The 24112-nt window shown below is 40.5% G+C and overlaps 4 protein-coding genes across 5 annotated transcripts; all 4 read right to left on the bottom strand.

The window, feature by feature from the left end:
* Positions 1–428: 428 nt before the first annotated feature.
* styk1b (serine/threonine/tyrosine kinase 1b) lies at positions 429–3917 on the bottom strand. Its single transcript, XM_061080747.1, has 9 exons — positions 3863–3917; positions 3550–3720; positions 2567–2899; positions 2269–2450; positions 2103–2177; positions 1511–1719; positions 1373–1413; positions 714–810; positions 429–621 (listed from the first exon to the last, which is right to left on the bottom strand). The coding sequence occupies exons 1-9, from the start codon at positions 3915–3917 to the stop codon at positions 429–431; spliced, it is 1356 nt and encodes a 451-aa protein (XP_060936730.1).
* Positions 3918–6432: 2515 nt separating this feature from the next.
* LOC133013738 (glutathione S-transferase kappa 1-like) lies at positions 6433–10677 on the bottom strand. 2 transcript variants are annotated; one of them, XM_061080778.1, is made up of 8 exons: positions 10536–10677; positions 9534–9637; positions 9371–9452; positions 9165–9293; positions 7699–7844; positions 7375–7491; positions 7181–7274; positions 6433–6684 (listed from the first exon to the last, which is right to left on the bottom strand). In XM_061080778.1, the coding sequence occupies exons 2-8, from the start codon at positions 9600–9602 to the stop codon at positions 6635–6637; spliced, it is 687 nt and encodes a 228-aa protein (XP_060936761.1). In that variant the 5' UTR covers positions 9603–9637; positions 10536–10677; the 3' UTR covers positions 6433–6634. The 2 variants fall into 2 exon arrangements, with proteins under 2 accessions (XP_060936761.1, XP_060936762.1); XM_061080779.1 differs by having other exon boundaries at positions 9534–9617.
* Positions 10678–12319: 1642 nt separating this feature from the next.
* LOC133013739 (glutathione S-transferase kappa 1-like) lies at positions 12320–15578 on the bottom strand. The gene is made up of 7 exons (XM_061080780.1): positions 15498–15578; positions 15342–15423; positions 15136–15264; positions 13681–13826; positions 13357–13473; positions 13163–13256; positions 12320–12656 (listed from the first exon to the last, which is right to left on the bottom strand). The coding sequence occupies exons 1-7, from the start codon at positions 15564–15566 to the stop codon at positions 12607–12609; spliced, it is 687 nt and encodes a 228-aa protein (XP_060936763.1). The 5' UTR covers positions 15567–15578; the 3' UTR covers positions 12320–12606.
* Positions 15579–17616: 2038 nt separating this feature from the next.
* Positions 17617–22844, bottom strand: rap1gapl (RAP1 GTPase activating protein-like). Its single transcript, XM_061081800.1, has 19 exons — positions 22747–22844; positions 22565–22597; positions 22367–22457; positions 22131–22166; positions 21984–22031; positions 21615–21812; positions 21426–21523; positions 21050–21128; positions 20695–20748; positions 20518–20601; positions 20248–20348; positions 20036–20165; positions 19782–19943; positions 19033–19101; positions 18402–18488; positions 18134–18289; positions 17959–18042; positions 17860–17879; positions 17617–17758 (listed from the first exon to the last, which is right to left on the bottom strand). Exons 1-19 carry the CDS (start codon positions 22842–22844, stop codon positions 17668–17670), a joined length of 1719 nt encoding a protein of 572 aa, XP_060937783.1. The 3' UTR covers positions 17617–17667.
* Positions 22845–24112: the final 1268 nt, after the last annotated feature.

The following is a 24112-nucleotide window of genomic DNA, read 5'->3' as shown; positions in this document are numbered from 1 at the left end:
ACTAATATAGAATTGTACAAAAATAGCGTACGAACATATATATTACATCTTTTCATAAACATCGGCTTCAGGTTGTAAACATTTGTAAACCATCATATATCTACGGTGCCTTCTACAAGGTCAGGATGCAGCAACTGTACATCGGTCATGTTTACGTATCTTAAAAGTTCACTATTTCAACATTTCATGTATTTTCCCCCACAAATGATTCACGGTTTCAAAAGGTAAATAGCTTCATATACGTGTAAGATTTTCTCGTTGTTTGCATCAACATTCAGTGTAAGAATACACAGCAAAATAAAGGAAGAGTCTCGGTGTCCACTTCTCCACAGGACACCATTATTGCACCAGAAAGACTTTGTGTTGTAAAAGTGCACCACTGGGGTAGTTTAGAATCGTGCAATATATTTTGCCGTCACAGGCAGTGATCAGAAAACAGTGTAGCTGTTGCTCTCCCCGTATCCCGCTTCCTTCAGATACTGCTCAATGTTAATGGTCCCAGACGCCCTGAGGACTTTGTCGGAGGCGCTCTTCTCCCCTGAGGTGAGCTTTCGGCTCACGTCAGCCAGGGAGGGTCGATCCTGATCCTTCCAATTACAGCAACCTTTAATGACGGTGTACCTGAAAGAGGCAAAACGTTTGGTTGTTAATGAGAAAATTTCGTCAATCGCTGAGTTGCCTCAGGTTCGGGTTTGTGTCGTCTGGCTACTCACAAAGCGTTGGAGGAGTTGGAAGGTTTTTTCAGACTCTTCCCTCTTTGGTGAAACTGTAGAAGTTCATTAACTGGGATTTCTGCAAACGGAGCTTCACCTGGAGAGTAAACAGCACATGTGGGGAGATTACATATTTTTACATTACAACACCAATGTATATGTTGGAAACCGTGGACATTTTCTGAAAGATCAACAGAGAAACTCTTTATTATGGTGGGAAAAAACAGCAGGTACCTCCCTTTTTTTTAGAGGTTAATGTCATGTTTCCATTGTTTTGTTTTTGTGTTTTCTGATTTGTTTTGGTCATTTCCCATTAGTCATTTGCACTTCAGGGCAACCTTCCTTTAAAGATAGATGGCCATAGGTCTGTTTTTGGCTGATTCAGCATATTAAATACCATAAAGATAAAATTCTATTAAAATCCAATATTGACATAAAATACCTCACCTTTACTAATTTACTTAAATAAATGTATGTATATGGGAAAATATCAATGTGTTGACACACATAATCATAGTATTATAGTATATGAATATTGTGACCATACTGTTCATTGATGTCCCTTGTAGTAGATAATCATACTTATCTAGTAAATGCATTTATGAGTCGACCCATACATTTATAATTTTTAATAATAATGAAGTCACAGATGAACTTACCCAGTGTAGCCATCTCATACAGTAAGAGGCCAAAGGACCAGCTGGAGAGACACGAACAGGAAAGTATTAGTTAGTTTTCACTGAATGAAAAATAAATGTCCCTAATAACATTAATTTCATATCCTACACACAACTCACACGTCACTACTCTGACTGGCAGGCCTCTTGGCAAGCAGCTCTGGCGCTTGCCATTTCTTCATGCTGGTATCATCCTTCTGAGTGCCCCCCTGGTCCTTCCTTGTGTGGACCCCACGAAGACCCCAGAGCTTGGCCGTGTAGTCCTTGCTGACCAGTACGTTGCGGGCACGAATATTCCCGTGGAGAAGATCTTTGCTGTGAAGGAACTCCTGAAAGAGGAAGAAGACGAGGAAATCTCAGGATTAAACAGACAGGCCTGTGCAGTTACTGTAACTTAAATATTCCTGCATGTCGGCGTAACATTTGAATTGTCTGGAGAGAAGAAAGTGCATTTTTAGATCAGACTTAAAGCATATTAATGTAGAGGTCATGAAAACGTAAAAAACAATTCAATAAAAGTCTTTTTTTTGTAGGGCTCCAGTTGCTCAAAGCTGTAAAAGTGACACTAACATTTAGGCAATTAACAGATAGGTGCATATGTTTTTTTTGTGGATGTGCTTTGGAGCTAAATCCTGAGGTTCCGTTCCGAGTTCTGTCACTGATTTGAAAGTCAAATGTGCCTTTAAAAGTTGTTAGTTATTTTCATACTGACCAGAGCTGAGGCCACCTGTTGGGCCATGGTAAATATTCTTCTCTCAGTCATTTCACACGGAGGATCCACATGTTCCTGAAAGAATAAACACCCCAACAAGTTATACTTTGTCATTTGCTTTTTTACTTCAACTATATAATTTTAAAAAACACTTCACACTCCCTACCTGTCTGGATCTCCACAGGAGGCTGAGCAGGTCTCTGTTCTCCAGCTCCTCCACCACCGTGACCAGGGGAGCTCGCAGGGACACCACACCGAGCAGCTCCGGCAGGAATGGATGAGGCCCGAGCTGAGCCAGGAAGGAGGCAAAACCCAGGAAGTTGTGTCTCTCTGCAGCATCCGCAGAGTCTGTGGAGCATAAAAACGACAGGGAAACGAAAATGAAAAACTAAAAACTGTAGCAGCAAGAGTCAGAAGAGAAAGACCTGAAAATCAGACAATTAAGAGCTTTTCAACCATCTCACCATTCAGCACCCGCAGGACCACATTCCTGTTCTCCATCCGGGCCCTGTAGAGGGACACGGAGGAGTCGGAGCGCAGGCTGAAGGCCACGGGCAGAGGGGTGACCAGGTTGAAGGACTCAGGCAGCCTCTGGCGGGGCAGCTCCCTGGGCTGGACGATGGGAACGTAATTGGGCTGGAAGGGCTGTGGGTGGGGGTCGGGCGGGGGAGCGGGGGTCCTCACAGGCACGGAGAGCCTCTTGGAGGAGTAGGTGGTTGCGGGGGTGAAGGTGGAGTAGGAACTGGGCATGTCCAGAGCGATGCTTTCATGCTCCAGCACATTGATACCTGGTGGAGCTACGGACAGAGATACAGAGGGAGAAAGAGAATAATCATTATTATGGAATAAATACAAGATCAGAATTATTATTATTATTTCCAGTACTGAATTATATATTTAAAATAATAATAAAGCATTACAAAAAGTCAAGAAGGCTCAGCTGTAGTGTAATAGTAAAAGCCAAAGGTAGGATTATCTATGTATTGAATAAATTAATTATTGATCATATACATGCATCTTGAGTTTAAGAACAAATATTTAATAACCAGTTTATATCACCCTATTATGTAGTTGTATGCAGCTATATGTTTTTTCTGGTTAAAGCACAGTAGTTTGTAATATTACAAAGTTTTCATCGCACTTACACATGCCTCATAGTGTTGCAGAATAGCAATGATAAACTGTATGATCTGTCTGTGTGTGGGTGAAAGCTTTTACAATTTTGGTTTCACTTATTTACATGTGATTTTGAAGGATCAGGTCGAAAAGCAAACATGATCTGAATATTGTAGGAAAACCAAACAGAAGTTGATTTGATTTTGAAGTAATAACGGTGTGAAAAGTTTCAAACACTTTCACTGCTTTGATGAGATTAATGTGCACCTCCTGAAAACTGTAACACTGCAGAGATACACAGAGGAAAACATGGTCTGCTCCGGTGTCTTACCATCGATACCGTGCAGTTCTCTCCTGGAGGTCGACTTTGAGGCCCGTGGACGAAGCCGCTCGACCTTCTCCGGACAGAAGCGCATCAGCAAAATGAAGACCAGGGTGACCAGGAAGCTGGCCAGCAGGAAGATGGGCACCACGATCACCTCCTGCTCGTAGACACGGATCTCTGCACACAGCACGGAGCAGATACAAGGACACGTCAGAGGCTCTGTATTTACACGACGTGTATGCAGGTATGTTTGTTCATCTCTCGACTCCAGTGACCTCACACGGAATCTTCAGGATCTATCTCTGATAATATCACTCACCACAGATTGTATCTCCTTGTTTGCAGCGGTAGTCGGACTCTGACAACGAAGACATCCTGTCAAATGTAAACGTGAGAGTGTATTTTATTCACTTTTGTCTATTTCACACATTTAGGTTTCTTATAGCTCCGCCAGGGAGGTTGTGTTTTCACCTCAGTTCCTTTGTTTGGAAGTTTGTGAAAACAACACGACAGATTTCTATGAAACTTGGTGGAAGGGATGTGGTTGGAGTCAGGGAGGATTCCCCTTTTTTCGATTTTGGTGCGGATCCAGGTTTTAATTTTTCACTTCCTTTAATACTTTGAGATAGAGCTATTTTTGTCACTGTTTTCCAAGGGAATCATTCATGGATCTTAGTATTAAGTTGGTTTCTAGTAGGTTGTGTCTATAGGCTCGTACAGTTGTTAGGTCTTAAAGTCTTTTTCGTGGATGACCAAATGGACGCACGTGATTCAAAGCAGCAGATATAAAGTGACAGTTGAAGTCGTGAAACCCACTCTGAGTGGTAACACGACTCCTGCAGCCAGGTAACCAGTGTGAGAAGGTGTCAGAGCCAACGTGTAACTGAGACCAGGAACTCAAAGTGTTGTATCACAGCCTCTGAGATGTTTTAGAATATAGGAGTAAAAAAACTCTTCTGACACTTCGCTGCATCTCCTTCCACCACAGTGAACCTTGATCCCTGTGGCATCACAGCACACACCTTCTTTTGTTTCTCTCTATATAAAGTAATATTATATGAAGCTCAACCAGAACACACACCCTTTATCAAAGCACCATTTTAACCCCTTGATCGTCCTCTCACATCAGATCCCGGCAGTCCCAACCTGTTCATCTGCATTTTTAGGACACATAATTACCAGGGTTGCTCTACACACCCAGAAGGGCAAACATACAGGACAGAAAAGTCCTGGCTCGCACATTCAAACCAATGATAATCACAGAAAGAGTGAGATACACACAGTTGAAGCTTGTATTTACATGAACACAAGGCAGATACAACAGCTCACTCCACCTCGCTGCCGCCTGCATGACTTCAAAATCAGATGAAGTGACCGTGAGGAGACACGTAGTGAATTATTTCTTACCTCAGCTCCTTCAGTTGTTACTCAGACCCCAGATAAAATGATAGATCCTATTATTGGAGGCTCATGTCTCCCTCGTTCACGCAGACAGGCACTTTTCACACATCCTCCCAGTTGAACGTGGAGTCATTGCTTCTCTCAGGCGACGTCAGACTCAGGGGATCAGCCTGCTGCTCTCTGTTTGTCTACCTTTCACCTTCAGTGTTTTTCTCAACTCCACCCTCTTCACCTGCTCCCTATCCGTCACCCTCTCTTATTTACCCTTCCTTTTTCCTCCTCCCTGTCTCCGTCCCTCTCAGCTCCAGTGTTGATGCAGCAACACTGATGTCAGGTTTTATGCTGATCCACAGTCCTGTCCTTAGTTTCTAATACTTTGCTCTACCACATTCTGTTGTTTTCTTCTTCCTTTTTGAAGCCAGCAGCCTGTCAGCTTCTACCAGCCCTGCCTCTCTCCTCTTTGTTTAGGGAAACTGGTCCTGCAGGTCCTTGTCATTTTAAGTCTCCAGCCTTTTGTCAAGCGTGTGTGGCCCTCATTGCCCAGGAACTCGTATGACAAGCTCTGCATTCCCTGGAGTATTTAGGTGACAATAACAAACTGCACTTCCTGCCAGGTACAGGTAACAAATAAAGAAACATCTCCCCACTCCTTATAAACATATAAATAGCCAGCTGTCAAATCTGATCATTCATTGTTAAAAGATGCCACAGTTTGCTCTACCACAAAAATGATATCATACAGTGGATAGGTAACTTGTTTTTTTACAGTTTTTAGAATTAAGAGCTCAGAGGCTCTGCCTGAGGAAATACAAGAAGCTGACCCATTAACCTCGCTTAATTTAAAGTTTTACACACACTTTTATCGTATTACATTCTCCGATTTTACCTAATTCGAGTTTTTATTATTGTAACGGGTGCTCCTGTTTGGATTTTGATATTTGTTATGTTTATTTATTTAACTTGTGTGTTGTTTACTTGTGAGGCACCTTGTAACTTTGTTTTGAGAAGTGCTATATAAATAGATATTTTATTATATTGTTATTATTATTAATGTTCAACTGCGACATTTATATTGTCTATATTTTGTGCTATGAAACTAAAGGCTTTCTATAAAACACATTGATTTGGAACAGCACTGATTGGTTTAATAAGTAAATAAAAAGCAAACAGAATTTTATTCACCATATTTATTCTTTATAAGAAAAATTCGTACATTAAATGGTTTATGTCAAACTATGATGTCGTTGTAAAGATAATTTCAGTGCTCATATTTGTCAACAATTTTTAATTCTTCTTTAAAGAAACAATTTGTAATATTACAACACATATCTTATTCACACTGCATTAGTAACAATTTATAATATATAATATTATATAATTAGCAATCCTTGTGTGTTAATAGTGTTCGAGAATAGCAATAAAAATGTGCCAATCAAAAAATGCAATCTTTCCACAAAATATAAGGGACACAACGAGAAGAACACTAGGAGGAGTCACCCTTTTATAACTGTCACATTTTGAATAGCACAATGGTATGTTACATCATTTACACTGTTTGTTGGTTATTGGAAATCTGCTGATTGGTTTAAAAAGGCATCGCTTACAGAATGTGAATTTTGAAGTTTAAAGGCATCATTAAAGACAGATAGAATTCCAGAATCTTGGAACATGTTTGAAGACATTTTCCATCTCACAGCTTGGCAGCAGACTTGTGAGGCACAGGTCCCAGCCACTTCTCTCCTGAAACACAGAATCAAATCAGACAACTCCAGCTTTAATCACTAATGACGCTGAACTCCTCTGTGTCTAAAGTACAGACTGTAAATAAACATGGACAACATGACAGCTCTCTAAAAGCATCTCAATCTCCATCTGGTGGCTAACTGCATAATAGGGGATAAACACTGTCTTCTCCTAGTGAGTTGATGGGATATGGGCCAAACTAAAAGGTCAAATTAAACGTTAAAAATATATTTTTCTTAAAGATCAGAATTGTTGGTATTTCTTATCCCACTGATGTATCTTTGAATGTTCATTTTTTCCCTTTAAGTTTAGTTTTAGTCAGCTGATCCCATAATAACGGGGTGAAAGCAATATATGAACATCTTGCATTTATGTCATTCTCCTCTCAAGTGTAGATTAAGACTGTGTCTAATGTCAGTTTAATCTTTATCATTTCAGTTTTACATTGTATGTGTTGGTTTATGAAAGATGCATAGCACAACAGTATTCTCACCGAGGTGGTGGGCCATGAGCTCAAATCGGTCAGATCCAAAAAACATCTGTGGTTTTCCATCAATATGACACACCATCATGGGGAAGCCGAACGACTGTGGGTGGGGGGGAACAATAGGGCATATTTAGTTTGTTACATGCAAACATCTTGTGCTTCTTGCCTGAATCCACAAGAGGAGCTGAAGGACAACTGACCCCATAGCCAAGTGCATCCTGCGTTGTGTTTTTCAGCTTGTCTTTAATCTCCTTGGTGTTGTACAACTCCAGCGCTGCTTTAATTTCATCATCAGACAGACCTGCTTTCTTCGCTGCCTGCATGAAAAAAAAGTGACAGGTAACATCCATCCACCCATTATCTGTACTGTTCATCCTTTGAGGATCACATGTGGGCAGGAGCCAATCCCCTTGGACTGTGGACGAGAGGCAGGGCTAACCTCTGCACCACGTGCTATGACAAGTCTCAATAAATAGTGCTGCCTTTTCCTTTTTAAATGCAACAAAGGATGGGTAAAATGTTACCTCAGACAGTGACGCAGGTTCAGTGATGTCTTTGTCCTGATTCCAGATTCGTCTCCACAGCTCCCGGGACACCTGCTCCACCTGTTTGTCTCCATCCTTTTCCCTCTTTTGTACTGCTGTCACGAATCGCATTGCAGACAAGGAACCTGTCAAAACAGAAGGTTTTGATTTAAAACCTGACGGGGCGCTTCTATTTGTAACAGGCACAGCTATTGTAGTCTTTACGGTAGTGGTTTAGCGGATGAAGAAACGCACAGACCAATTGCATGCGAGTTAAGCCATCCCACGTGATACTTCTCAGCCAATCAAGTCTGTGCATTTCAGGCGGTTAACATTGCGACTCCACATTGCAGACAGATGAGAGAGCTAGAGGCAAGTTACACATGAAAAGACGGTAGAAAGAAAAAGAAAGACAGCGATACAGGTAGAGAAAACCAAGAGAGAGATACAGACGACTGAGCCGGAGAAAGGGAGAGAAACAGAGGAGTGAGACGGAGAAAAGGAGAGAAACAGAGGAGTGAGACAGAGAAAGTGGAGAAACAGGAGTGAGACTGAGAAAGGGAGAGAAACAGAGGAATGAGACGGAGAAAGTGGAGAAACAGGAGTGAGATGGAGAAAGTGGAGAAACAGGAGTGAAACAAAGAAAGGGAGAGAAACAGAGGAGTGAGACGGAGAAAGGGAGAGAAACAAAGGGGTGAGACGGAGAAAATGAGAGAAACAGAGGAGTGAGACGAAGAAAGGGAGAGAAACAAAGGGGTGAGACAGAGAAAGGGAGAGAAACAAAAGGAGTGAGACAGAGAAAGTGGAGAAACAGGAGTGAGACGGAGAAAGGGAGAGAAACAGACAAAAAATGTGGGGGAGTGGGATATAAGAGGAGAAGAAGTGATTCCAAAACGGTTCAATTGTTAAGATGTGTTGAGATGTGTTATCTGTAAAATTGGTGGACATTTTTGAGTCAAGATGTGAAACAGAAAAATTGAAATTAAAGCTTTTGCTCCCTTTATGTTATCTTTCTGAAAATAATCCTTTTATTTGAACATGCACAATTTTCACATTTTATTTATTTTCTCTGCTTTTGAAATGCAGCCCTACTTTTATTTAGTTAATGAAAGAACATTATACATATCTGCAATCATACATATATGTTCAGTTCTACGTTACGTGACAATAAATATTGTCAAAAAGTTTTTGAATCGTACTGAATTAATTTGATTTGACAGTCAGGTAGTGAGTACATGCAGATGTTGGAACAACTACTAGGCTACAACTAAATAGTTAGACATTATGATCTTCCTGACCTTTGCTTCAAGACATTTTCTGTAACTGGAACTCTTTAAATTTTAGTTGAATAGCCCTGCTATAAACTATGGCCAAACAACAGGAAACAATCCACACAGATGAATCCACCCATGTTCAAATCAATGCACATTACTTTATATAATTCATCAGATCCTGCTTGTAAGTACCTTTGATGAACATGGTCTCAGCGGGGTCCGATGGAGGGCTCAGGGGAACCTCAAAATACTTTGACAAGCGCTGCAGATCGTGGGTCATGTACACCATTTTATTTGGAACCATACCAGGAGGCCTATTGTCTGTTATGACAGATAAACAGGTTATTAATAACAACAGTAAGGAGAAGGTCACAACAATAATAATGTGAAAATGAGACCTGATCCATGCATGACGCCGCCCAGGAAGGCAGGACGCAGTTTGACCTCCACGTTCCACACAGTTCTGTAGCGACACATGACCTGTGAAGACAAACCAACAGAGTTATTATCTTAGTTAACACCAAAGTCTGTGACTGAGACTGTATATAAAAACACCCAAACCTCAAAGCCGAGCCAAGAGTATGGAGAGACCACATCGTAGAAAAACTCGATCACTTTCTTGGATGACATCTTCAGATCTCACTTCTGTCGACAGATACGCTTCGCTTTAATGTAAGACAAGGCCGTGTTATTTATAAAGCACGTTCCCCACACACATAAGATTCAAGCTGCTGTAGAGACATTCAAAAAAAAATTCATACAGATAAAATAAAACTAGTAACAGTTTGAAACTAAAGTTAAGAAAGATTCAAAAGAACAAAAAAGGTAAAAGGAATAAAAATTACTAAACCGTATGAACATTTTAACCCCAAGTCAAAGTCAACTAATACACGACAGAGGTTTCTCTCTGATGTATAAACATTTAAGTAGACAGAACATATAAGTACGCATCCTATGAAGTACTCAAAATATAGTACACAGTACAGCATAGTATGCAGTCATCAGGCACACGGTTCATAGGATGAGAGTAGTGCACACCAGAATAATGCAAAAGTAGATTTAGTGCAAAATAAGTTGAAATAGAAAAAGTAACTATACTAAATACAAATAAATTAAAGATAAAACTGCATGAGATGATAAAACATAAAATAGAATAAGATACAGTAACGATGGTTCATGGGACTGTTGTGTGATTTGCTGATGTTTAGCCTGTTTTTAAGTTGATGTTCAGACTTGGTTGATGTGGGTTTTGTGTATTTGTGTGTGTTGGTTAGTGTTGTGTTCATTTGAGTTCACTGGTGCAGCCACGGGGACGATGGGATGTAGTGTCCGCGATGGGCTCCAGTGACGGGTCATGAGAGAAGTGTTGACCTTTACGTTTAACAAATCCTTAACCTTGGTGTTGCGCGGTGAATGGAGCACAAGTAAAGATCTCTGTGCTTCTTCAGTCTCACACGAGCTCAACACATTATTACATTTAAGTGTGGAGTTAAAGTAACGTGTTAGTTAACGACCCAGAGAAAAGGAGCAGAGAAATCAGAACTGTGTTAAAGTTCATCTGACCTGCTCGGGGGGAATCCAGGGAAACACGTACACTCGGATCCCTTCAGTGGGTTTAAGGGACTCGAGCTCACACCGGAGTTACTCAGTGTTGAGTTAACAACAGGTTTGTGTGAGTGACGTGAAGCCCGAGCCTGCGGCTGCAGCTCTTCTTCTCCCTACCGAGGCAGGCTGGAGGTGTGGTACCGCCACCTACTGGTCCGGAGGTTGACACGTTTCGTTAAAAAAAGCCAATCTTTCTTCTTTAACCCTACAATTAGTTACACCATCACTAACGTCGAGTACATTATACCCAATAAAAAATGCTTCTCATCAAAATATGTTAGTGTACAACAATACATGGCAATTTCAAGTACTCTTCTTTTATTTCCCCCTGATACAACATTTCATAAAACCAAACAAAGGTATCACGGGGGGGACCATATAAAAAGGCTCTTAAATTAGTGAAACATTAGGGATTCTTTAAAGAAGAATTCCTTAAAAATATATATAATAGAGCTGGGAACTTGTTCTTCCGTCCAGCTGTTCCTGGGACATGTCCGGTGAAGCCCAAGTCTCCCTGCATCATTTACAACTTATATCAAATGTTTTACCCTCGATCACTAACGTTGGGTAAAAATCACCTGAACACTTGCCTATTGAAAAAAACAGGGATGGGAGCAGGGAAACTAGCTGACCTTCTATGACGTCAGTGAGCAGACTGAAGCTACCCAAGGACCCACGCCACTCAGACAGCAGCAACACAGTGAAAATCCCACGACCACACTCGCTCGGGTAAAAAACACCCGACGTCAGTGAGGTAGGGTTAAAATGTCTAATTAATCACATGTGTTTTACCATGCATTTTCCAGCATTGCCAAGAATCAAGTGAAAATTGAATATGCATTTATTTCACAACATTTCACATCGTTATAATTATTATTATTATTGTTAGTGGCGTTAAAACAATGTCCAAACATGACCCAGTTTAAAATGAAGCACAAAGATATGTTGCTCACCATGTGCAGGGATTAATCAATCAATCAATCAATCAAATTTTATTTGTATAGCCCATATTCACAAATCACAATTCGTCTCATAGGGCTTTAACATGGTGTGACATCCTCTGTCCTTAACCCTCAGCAAGAGTAAGGAAAAACTACTCAAAACCCTTTTAACAGGTACAAATACGTAGAAACCTCAGAGAGAGCCACATGTGAGGAATCCCTCTCCCAGGAGAGGACAGAAGTGCAATAGATGTCAAGTGTAGGAAAACATCATCGGGATTAAAGTTTTTAGCAGCATCGATGAGGGTAAACATTTTTCAATACTATATGTCACGCAGTCCTGCTGCAATCATAGTCTCTGGTCAGCAGCCAGCAAGATCACGAGGGGAGTTGACGATCAATAGGTGTTTGCAGTGACACTGTTTCTTTATTTGGTCACTTAATATTTATTGTTCCTCTCTTTTTGCTATAAATAAGGATTTTGGATATTTCGGTGTATGAGTTTGGAATATTACAACACACATCTTATTCACACTGCATTATTAACCATTTTTAATGTATAATATTAAATAATAAGCAATCCTTGTGTGTTCATAGTGTTGGAGAATAGCAATAAAAATGTGCTAACAAACAAATGCAATCTTGCCACAAAAACGATATGTTTGTGTTCCCCTGGAGGTCGACTTTGACGACTGTGGACGGATCCGTCTTTCTCTGAACAAAATAAATAACAGAGTGACCAGGGGGCTGGCTGGAAGACAAACTGACAACCAAACACATACAAACATTCATAACTGGTTTAGTTTATTGTGTGTGTCAGCCACACAACACATTCACGTACGGAGCCCCTGAAGGGACACAACGAGAAAAACACCAGGAGAAGTCACCTTTTTCTAACTGTCACATTTTAAATAGCACAATGGTATGTTACATCATTCACACTATTTATTGGTTATTAGAAATCTGGTGATTGGTTTAAAAAGGCATCGCTTACAGAATGTGAATTTTGAATTTTAAAGGCATCATTAAAGACAGATAGAATTCAAGAATCTTGGAACATGTTTGAAGACAGTTCAAGACAGTCCATCTCACAGCTTGACAGCAGACTTGTGAGGCACAGGTCCCAGCCACTTCTCTCCTGAAACACAGAATCAAATCAGACAACTCCAGCTTTAATCACTAATGACGCTGAACTCCTCTGTGTCTAAAGTACAGACTGTAAATAAACATGGACGACATGACGGCTCTCCAAGATTGAAGCAAAATCATCTCAATCACCATCTGGTGGCTAGCTGCATAATAGGGCATAAACACTGTTTCCTCTGTGTTAGTGGAGGGTACATGGGCCAAACTAAAAGGTCAAAATAAACGTTATAAATATTTTTTTCTTAAACATCATAATTGTTGGTATTTCTTTTCCAACTGATGTATCTTTGAATGTTAATTTTTTCCTTTAAGTTTAGTTTTAGTCAGCTGATCCCATAATAACGGGGTGAAAGCAATATATGAACATCTTGCATTTATGTCATTCTCTTATCAAGTGTAGATTAAGACTGTGTCTATTGTCAGTTTAATCTTTAGCATTTCAGTTTTACATTGTATGTGTTGGTTTGTGAAAGATGCATAGCACAACAGTATTCTCACCGAGGTGGTGGGCCATGAGCTCAAATCGGTCAGATCCAAAAAACATCTGTGGTTTTCCATCAATATGACACACCATCATGGGGAAGCCCGACGCCTGTGGGTGGGGGGGAACAATAGGGCATATTTAGTTTGTTACATGCAAACATCTTGTGCTTCTTGCCTGAATCCACAAGAGGAGCTGAAGGACAACTGACCCCATAGCCAAGTGCATCCTGCGTTGTGTTTTTCAGCTTGTCTTTAATCTCCTTGGTGTTGTACAACTCCAGCGCTGCTTTAATTTCATCATCAGACAGACCTGCTTTCTTCGCTGCCTGCATGAAAAAAAAGTGACAGGTAACATCCATCCACCCATTATCTGTACTGTTCATCCTTTGAGGATCACATGTGGGCAGGAGCCAATCCCCTTGGACTGTGGACGAGAGGCAGGGCTAACCTCTGCACCACGTGCTATGACAAGTCTCAATAAATAGTGCTGCCTTTTCCTTTTTAAATGCAACAAAGGATGGATAAAATGTTACCTCAGACAGTGACGCAGGTTCAGTGATGTCTTTGTCCTGATTCCAGATTCGTCTCCACAGCTCCCGGGACACCTGCTCCACCTGTTTGTCTCCATCCTTTTCCCTCTTTTGTACTGCTGTCACGAATCGCATTGCAGACAAGGAACCTGTCAAAACAGAAGGTTTTGATTTAAAACCTGACGGGGCGCTTCTATTTGTAACAGGCACAGCTATTGTAGTCTTTACGGTAGTGGTTTAGCGGATGAAGAAACGCACAGACCAATTGCATGCGAGTTAAGCCATCCCACGTGATACTTCTCAGCCAATCAAGTCTGTGCATTTCAGGCGGTTAACATTGCGACTCCACATTGCAGACAGATGAGAGAGCTAGAGGCAAGTTACACATGAAAAGACGGTAGAAAGAAAAAGAAAGACAGCGATACAGGTAGAGAAAACCAAGAGAGAGATACAGACGACTGAGCCGGAGAAAGGGAGAGAAACAGAGGAGTGAGACGGAGAAAAGGAGAGAAACAGAGGAGTGAGACAGAGAAAGTGGAGAAACAGGAGTGAGACTGAGAAAGGGAGAGAAACAGGAATGAGACGGAGAAAGTGGAGAAACAGGAGTGAGGTGGAGAAACAGGAGTGAGACAAAGAAAGGGAGAGAAACAGAGGAGTGAGACGGAGAAAGGGAGAGAAACAAAGGGGTGAGACGGAGAAAATGAGAGAAACAGAGGAGTGAGACGAAGAAAGGGAGAGAAACAAAGGGGTGAGACAGAGAAAGGGAGAGAAACAAAAGGAGTGAGACAGAGAAAGTGGAGAAACAGGAGTGAGACGGAGAAAGGGAGAGAAACAGACAAAAAATGTGGAGGAGTGGGATATAAGAGGAGAAGAAGTGATTCCAAAACGGTTCAATTGTTAAGATGTGTTGAGATGTGTTATCTGTAAAATTGGTGGACATTTTTGAGTCAAGATGTGAAACAGAAAAATTGAAATTAAAGCTTTTGCTCCCTTTATGTTATCTTTCTGAAAATAAGCCTTTTATTTGAACATGCACAATTTTCACATTTTATTTATTTTCTCTGCTTTTGAAATGCAGCCCTACTTTTATTTAGTTAATGAAAGAACATTATACATATCTGCAATCATACATATATGTTCAGTTCTACGTTACGTGACAATAAATATTGTCAAAAAGTTTTTGAATCGTACTGAATTAATTTGATTTGACAGTCAGGTAGTGAGTACATGCAGATGTTGGAACAACTACTAGGCTACAACTAAATAGTTAGACATTATGATCTTCCTGACCTTTGCTTCAAGACATTTTCTGTAACTGGAACTCTTTAAATTTTAGTTGAATAGCCCTGCTATAAACTATGGCCAAACAACAGGAAACAATCCACATAGATCAATCCACCCATGTTCAAATCAATACACATTACTGTATACATTTAATCAGATCCTGCTTGTAAGTACCTCTTTTGTACACGGTCTCAGCGGGGTCCGATGGAGGGATCAGGGGAACCTCAAAATACTTTGACAAGCGCGGCAGATCGTAGGTCATGTACACCATTTTATTTGGAACCATAGTAGGAGACCTATTGTCTGTTATGACAGATAAACAGGTTATTAATAACAACAGTAAGGAGAAGGTCACAACAATAATAATGTGAAAATGAGACCTGATCCAAGCATGACGCCGCCCAGGAGGGCAGGACGCAGTTTGACCTCCACGTTCCACACAGTTCTGTAGCGACACATGACCTGTGAAGACAAACCAACAGAGTTATATCTTAGTTAACACCAAAGTCTGTGACTTTAAATAAAAACACCCAAACCTCAAAGCCGAGCCAAGAGTATGGAGAGACCACATCGTAGAAAAACTCGATCACTTTCTTGGATGACATCTTCAGATCTCACTTCTGTCCACAGAGACGCTTCGCTTTAATGTAAAACAAGGCTGTGTTATTTATAAAGCGTGTTCCACACACACAGGATAGATTGAAGCTGCTGTAGAGACATTCAAAAAGATACTTTATAAAAGATAAAAGAAAACTATTTGAAGTAACAGTTTGAAACTAAACTATTGAAAGATTCAAAAGAACAAAAAAGGTAAAAGGAATAAAAAGGACTAACCCGTATGAAAATTTTAACCACAAGTCAAATTTAACTTTTGTATCAATTCTGCCATAAATACACGACAGAGGATTCTCTATGATGTGTAAACATTTGAGTAGACAGAACATATAAGTATGCATCCTATGAAGTACTCAAAATATAGTACACAGTACAGCATAGTATGCAGTCATCAGGCACATGGTGCATAGGATGAGAGTAGTGCACACCGGAATAATGCAAAAGTAGATTTAGTGCAAAATAAGTTTAAAGAGAAAAACACTATGATAAATTAAGGATAAAACTGTGTGAGATGATAAAAAATAAAATAGAATACGATACAGTGATGGTTTGACCTTTTACAATAGTAAGAGGACGTTAGGTGAAACATTTCCGAGACACACAAGCTCAACAAATTATTAAATATAAGTTAAGAGATTATGTAACATGTTAATTAATGACCCAGAGAAAAGCATCAGAGAAGTCAGACCCCTAATTGATGTTCATCTCACCTGCCCGCTGCTCTGCTCGTTGTGGATCCAGTGAAACACGTCAACTCAAATCCCTTCAGTGGGTTTTAACGGACTCGACCTCACACTGGAGTTACTCAGTGTTGAGTTAACAACAGGTTTGTGCTCCTGTTATCGGCCCTCAGGCTACCTGACCCTCTTCTTCTCCCTACTGAGGCAGGCTGTAGGTGTATTTTTCAGTATTACCAATAATCAAGTGAAAATTGAATATGCTTTTACTTCATAACATTTCACTTCGTTATAATTATTATTAGTGGAGTTAAAACAATGTCCAAACATGACCCAGTTTACATTGAAGCACAAAGATATATTGGTCACAAGGTGCAGGGATGAATAGGGGATTTGACGATCACTGGGTGTTTGCAGGGACACTGTTTATTTATTTGGTCACTTAATATTTATTGTTCCTTAGTTTATCCTCCTCTCTTTTTGGAAATAATGATTTTGGATATGTAGGTGTATGAGCTTAAACAAAATGTATATTTATATATATATATATATATATATATCATTTCTTTTACTATTTATATATATTTTTGTACATTATATGCAATATAGGGAACAGGTAAACAACAAATGTATTGACTTTTATGTAGCTGGTTAAGTATGATATAATTATTAATTAATGGAATAAATTCCATTTCATTACATGTCATTTGGCTGACTCTTTTATCCAAAGCGACTTACAATTAGTGTTTTTTTTTTTTTAGTAGTTCAATATCTTGCCCAAGGACACTTCGGCATGCAGATGGGGAAGAGTGGGGATTGGCCCGGCAACCTTTTTGGTGGAGGACAACCACTCTACCTCCTAGGCCACACCGCCCTAGGGGACTAATTGAGAAGGGGTGAGGTTCAATACATTTTTACTTATTCTCACTCCTTTTTGAATATGTAGATAAATTCATACTAATACATTTTCCTCAGTGGAACTTGTATCTTGTTCTTTTCTCTTGTGAGGGACCATCTGGAGCTGTGTTACAAATTGATATTTCTTTTTCTAACATGTTTGTTCATCATGTTTGTATATCAACTGGACTCACAAAGAAACTTCCTCCTCACCCGTTTCTCCTTTCCACACACTGGAGTAAATGTTTGCTTAACTAACAACAGAGCAGTGAAGTCACTTTTTTTAATCCAGGCCTTTTTCGGTCATTTAATATGTTGTAAATTTCTCTGAAATACATTTAAAGAAATCTAAAATATTACTAATATGACAATTGATTATTTATATTCTCAGAAATACTATTTTCTTTTACATTCTATTTACATATTTCATCCATCTGGATAGTGTAGTAATAACTATATAGGCTAGAAAGATCTATATGTAGACTTATGTCTAATATCTATACATTTTAAAGTCTTTTTATGTCTCCTCTTGAGGACTAGTTTGATCCTTGAGTTCAGCTGGCCCATAACTGTCAGTGGGAGCAGGCTGAGGTCCTGGAGATTTGTCACTGAAAACCAGAAAAAACACTTTGTTTAACATCTATATATAACTTAATCAACCTTTAAGTTCAAAGGATTTGTTTTTTCACCCGTTTTTCTAGAGTCTTACCTCTCTCCATCTTTCTCTGCCTGTAGAGAAATTTAGAAAAGATTATCAGGTCAAACCTTTGTTGAATCGAACATCTTCCATCTCATTGTCAATTTTTACCCTTGGTCTCTGTGATACGGTGACACCACTTTTCCTTGGGACCCCAAGAGTGTCAAAAGAATGGCTCCGCACCCTGATGGCTCTCTAAGAAGAGAAATGGGTTGGGATTTGAAATAATGAAACTGAACATTGAAGGGTTTCAGAAATTAAAAGACAGTGGAGGACTAAGATTAACCTTAAAGTTTTCAATGAATCCTCCACTCCCCTCAGACATCCCCCGCAGGCCTTCAGAGCAGGCGAGAGAAGACAGTGATGGATCTCCCACCATGCACTTGGAGCGGGTAGAAAGTTCAGCCTGCAAGCTCTCCAGGAGCGACGAACGAGTCCGGAGCTTCGTAAAAAGGGGAGAGAGAGAAAGCTCACAACACACAACAGGGCAGAGAGATCTGTCCTGACGAGCAAACGTGGATTCAGTTAAAACACATCTGTTGTGCTGTGTCTACCTCCAATCTGCTGAAGCGCTCGGCCTTGTAGCAGGAAATCTCTGCATTGATGAGCTTGGTCAGAAGAAATCCTCTCAACAGAGAACGCTGAAAGTCAGGACAGAGGAAACCAGGACATGTGACGCTTCTCAGACATGAGGACAACAGCAACAATTCAGGGAAATAAGGCGTAGCAGTTTATTAGGTCAATAATCTCTAATTGGTCAAAGGAACACTGTGTGACTTTTACTGAGAAACAGCGCCCTCTGCAGCCACATGTGGTGATTCATTCTGTTGGGGTCTGGAAATGTGTTGAGTGGAGCTCCGACTGCGTAGTTCCACTCACTGAACTGAAACATAACTGAACGGTGCAAATTACCCATGATCCCCTGCTTCCTGGACCAGAGGAGCTGCTACAGTACAAATACACAAAATTCTGTCTAGAATTCTTTATATTTTAAGAGTTTCCCGGGAGAATATTGACGCAAAAGCTTGTTTTTAATGACTTTTCTACAGTTCAGCATTACTCTTGAACTTGTTGGACCTGATTCTGAGTATACAATGCTATGTTGACTTCTAGAAGGATTCAGGAAAACAAAAGCAGCTGACTCAGTGGCACTTGTTGTTGGCCTTTGTTGTTATTCTGTCTTACTGTGAAGAGGGGAGGATCTGGGATGACCGGACCAAAAGGAGGAACATCCTCTCTGGCTGATACACACACCTGTGAGGAGGAAATACAGAGAAAGTATGACTAATAATAACCAACTGGTTTTGTGAGCTAATATTAGCTCATCACACATATAGATCAGTATATACATATGTGTGGTGGTTAATAACAAAATATTACATTCCATTGAATTGTTCTTCCACCAGGGAGCAGTGCAGAGTTCATTTTTGAATTGTAAAATATCCTGCTGCTGAGTACATACAAGGTCTCCTTATTTAAAGAAAAACATTCTTAATATTAATTATTTATCCTTTAAAATTACCTGCATATTATTGGTGTTCTTTTAGTAATTTCTGCATTATTTAATTAAGCATTGGTAGAGATTTTCCATGGTACTCTGGCCTCCTCACAGTCCAAGTACATGCAGATTAGATTTCAGTTGATTTGAGACTCTAATAACATGAGAATGGTTGTTTGTCTCTCTATGTCGACCCTTACATGCCCTTAGGATTGGCTCCCACCCCCCTGGGACCCTTCAATGATAAGCAGTATAGTTAGCAGTATGAATGGATGGAAAGATTTATTGTTATCTCAATATCAACGTCATCTTCAAAGCCAGCATCAGTTGGGCTTCATCATAATATTTGAGGAAATCAGTAAACTTTAAACCAATCAAGGTTCCACTCGCTCCATGGAGTTTATTGAGTGTCAGTGTGGTCAGTTGTTTTATTCACCTGGTAGTCAGCTCCATCCGACTCCTCCGCCCTGTGAATCCTGCGCACCACCAGGAAACAGTGCAGGAAGTGAGACTTGATGACCTCAGAGAGAAACGGGGTTTGACCCTCCTGGTAGACCAGAGCTACGATGTCATTACCGATGTGTCTTTTCCTTTGTAACTGTGCAGGATGAAAGAGGAGGAGGAGTAAAGAGAAAGGGTCTGTTCAAGTTACTGTCAATGATGAATCATCAGACTCAGACAGAGACCAACCTGCTGTGGGTCTCCGTCCGTGAAAGGCAGCTTAGTTGCGACATGGAACATGATTTCTCGTCCATGGAAGGAAGTGAAGACTGCTTCACTTCCTGTCTGACCATGACACACGTCCAGTCCTCCTCTGAACCTGAGTAAAGCAGAGGAAGGTAGAAATGTTATATACACTGCAGCTGTCTCCTCTGCTACTGACCAACATCGACATCCTTTACCTGGTAAATCCCTGCAGCTGAATCGTCTCTCCCAAAAGAGACAGGAACTCTTTAAACTCTTCACTTTCGTCATTATTACTGAGGATGTCCTCCTCGGTCAACTGAGGGAGAAAATTGACCTCACTCAGATACCACATCATCAAATATTTAATTATTTTAGTATGAAAATTATATAAAAAAAAAAAAAGCATACTGTTGATACAAATAAATGATAATAAAGAAGTAAAGGTTAAATGCCCCAGGATGGTTGCCATAATGCAGAGTCCTCACCTGTCCATCCTTTTGGTACAAAATGCCAAACTTGAAATTTGGAGACACTCTGTGCTCGTCGAACGCAGTTATCAGTTCTGGAGCCTGAAGGACGAGGACAGGAGATCAGAGTTGAGAGAATTCATCTTGAATAACGGGTCTTTTTGTTTAAGTTATTAATGAAGATAAAAACATTACCTTGAGGTAGCTGACCACTTCAAACTTTGAGACAGTCACTCTGTCACAGAGCATCTACAAAAGAATTTCATTTTGATTCAAAGTACTGTGAGTCAATCAGGAACTTCACTGAAGGACAATATGAGGTATTTTACTCAAGCACTTCATTTTTATGCCCCTTTATATTTCAATATCTAAATTACTTATTAAACACTTAAAAAATTGTATAACAAGAATTTTTAATGATGACAATTTAAGTATTTTATTTTTCTGATATAACTGATTTGTTTCAGAGCATGTTTACATCATCATGTTGCCTCTTTTACTTAAATAGCAGTTGTGATTTCTCTTTGTATCAGAATAAGGAGTCTGGCACCTTTGCTAACTCGACAGCAGATGGGATGTTGGGGAAGAGAGACGAAGAGAAAATTCCGTGCAGAGAGCTTTCCTTCATTCTGCGAGACAATAATAAATCCTTTTCTGTAATGCACTCACTGGAAATTAAAAAATATACAGCATATGAGTCCATTCAAAGAAGATTTGAACCCCCTCAGATTAAATGAATAATGATTTGTATCTTCCACAACAATAATGATGACAAAATGAAAATGACAATTTGTCATATTTGCAGGGACACTTAAAACATCGATGTGGGGTAACAATTAGTTTAAGTACATATTTGAATGACGGTGAACAGTGGACTGTGAAAATGCTTTTGTTGTATTTAAATTGTTGGAATAACAAGTCTGAACCTCAGAATCACCCGTAGCCTGTTCTCCTCTTCCTCCAAACACACAGAGAGAACCAGCGGCCCCAGGGACGCATCAACCGCTGTGAATGAATGATGATACTGGAGAGGAAGAGTGATATCTGCCTTGAGATTACACAATCATACTGGTGATTTTATTTTCCCAAATAAAACTTTTTCTGAGTCAACTAACCCTTGAGCAGAAGAAGTCGCGGTAGACTTTGGCCTCTCCGTCTCTTTCCATGATGTCGTAGCACTCTGGGTCAAGACCATAGTGGGAGGAGGTTGGACTCACATCCACGAGCCGCTCCAGTGGGGGGTCTATCCAGTAGCCCCCCAACTTTGAAGGGAGAATGAGCGGCAGTTCTCTGCCTAGTGTTAGAACCTGAGACTAAAACAAACAAAACAAAGGAGCAGCTGATAACGCTGACGATGAGGGCCCATCATGTTCGTTGTATTGGGAAACAAACTTTATGGCGATCATGAAAAGTTCAGTGTCAACACACACACACCCATATATTGAGTCATATCTGTGCTTTTTATTCTCAGATTGAAGACTAACCTTCAGAGGGAGAGGAAATTCACACCGCTGCTCATCGATCCTGCTGCCCTGATGGACAAGAGGAACATTGATGATAAGAAAGTTGTGCTGCTGCAGGCATCTCCAGATACAAACACACAACAGAAGATCAATCGTTCTGTAACTCACCTGCAGCTTTTCAATGATTTCAAACAGCTCCGTGTCCTGATATGAGCAACAGGCAGCAGGCGCCAGACAGAAATGCAGACGGAGAGAAAAGAGGAGGAAGAGGAACATGACAAGTGACTCGGCTGCAAGTGGAAAGTAACTTCCCAGAATCACAGAATGGGGGGGAGAAATGCATTAAGTAGATACAATGAGAGTAAAGGGGGGAGCGTGAATGCTGAACATGATAATGATGTCACCCGCAGGTTGCTGCTGGAGGAGAGGAAAGGCTTGCTGTCGCTGGCAGGAGAGGCAACGGTGTCCAGCAAGTTGTCTTCTGCAGGATCGGGTCTGCGTGCAACAGGTTGGTTTACACAACAGGACACAATGCATTGCTTCTCGTGCAGCCAAAGCTTGAGCGTTAAATAGCTGTGATATAGCGGATAATCAAACCTCACCTCATCTCATCCCCACATGTGAATTTGTCCACACTGTAAACAAGGAGGTGAGAAGTGCTCAGAGAGGAAAACAGATCATCTGAAACTGACTGGATCACTTATATCTGAAAACAAATTATGTTATTTCATTTTGTGTTTTCAGCTACTCGTGTATTTTTTTGCATTGGTTTTTTTTTACTCACCCTCCATAAGCCCCAAAAGTGAAACTTTTCTTTCTGGAGAAGGACATGTCATTCCTCTTCTCTCTCTCCGTGGCTTTGGTGTCACCGTGAGTGCACATGCCAGGTTGTTGCCGAGTCAATCAGGTTCTGGCGAAGGTTGAATTAATTCACTCTATCATTCTGTCACTCCTCCTCCTCCTCCCTGCCCCCTGCCTCTCACTCATTTGTGCTTCCCTTTCCTCCTCTCTGTCCTGCTGGCAGCCAGACAGGCAGGCAGCATTAATGGTCGCAGGTGCATCAGCCGTCACAAACCTACAGTCAGGGCTTCTTCACGCCATCGGCTCAGCAAGAAACACTTGTGGTGGATTCACAGACACACTGAAGGAAAACAAAACTTGTAAATAAATAAAGAAAAGGGTGAGACATTTTCCCCCAGACCTGTTACCCTTTGAGTCGGTGAAGACCATCAATTATTAACAGCACACACAGTGAGGGCGAGGAGGTAGACAGCAGGGGAGGGTGAAGCAGGCCTCGGAGGGAGAGAGTGAGAGGAAGACAAAAAGAAAGAGACGGAATGGGGGGGTGCACATTTAAATGGTTTCTCACATGATGCACATTATATTATTTCTGTTTGTTGTGTTTCTTAAATTAATTTGTATGGCTGGTACAAGATGTAGAAGTTGTATTTGTCAAACTGCTTTAAGATACATTTTGGACCATAAAGGTAAACATCCCAATCTGTCTGTGTCAGGGTTAGGGTTAAGGTTAGGGTTAGGGTAAGCCCTTTTGTCTGTCTGTCTGTCTGTCTGTCTTTCTTTCCTGTTATGAAGACTTTTAGGACAATCCTCTCCTTTTTATTTCCTTAATAGTCGTTTCATAAATGTAATTTAGTTTCCTATAATGTGGTCATTACCTTTTACGCATATGTTGGTTATTTCCCTGCAGGTTTGTTTGTGCAGGAAGTTTCCCACCTACAAATAGTAGTTTTTGAAATGTTTAAATAATGTGACATTTTGCATGTAATATAATAATAACACATACAAGTAAAAAACAAAAGAATCAATAACAGCAGAATGTTATATTCCCCCAATTCTTCTACAGTCAAAACACCATAGTGTGTGTGTGTGTGTGTGTGTGTGTGTGTGTGTGTGTGTGTGTGTGTGTGTGTGTGTGTGTGTGTGAGTGTGTGTGTGTGTGTGTGTGTGTGTTTGAGCTGCGTGTGTGTTTGAGCTGCTCATGACAGAATCCCACCGTGATCACTCCATGTGCTTCCGGCCAATGGCCTCACATGATGTTTATGTTAGACTCGCTTCTATTAGCGAGCTGCTTGTGCCGATCTACACGCTGCTCCTTATCAGTTGGTCAATTATTAATAGACACACGTTCA

This window comes from Limanda limanda, chromosome 11 (genome assembly GCF_963576545.1).
Source record: "Limanda limanda chromosome 11, fLimLim1.1, whole genome shotgun sequence".
In the NCBI taxonomy this organism is placed as follows: domain Eukaryota; kingdom Metazoa; phylum Chordata; class Actinopteri; order Pleuronectiformes; family Pleuronectidae; genus Limanda; species Limanda limanda.
Note: the sequence above shows the minus strand (reverse complement) of the source record. Positions and strands in the feature narration are given on the sequence as shown.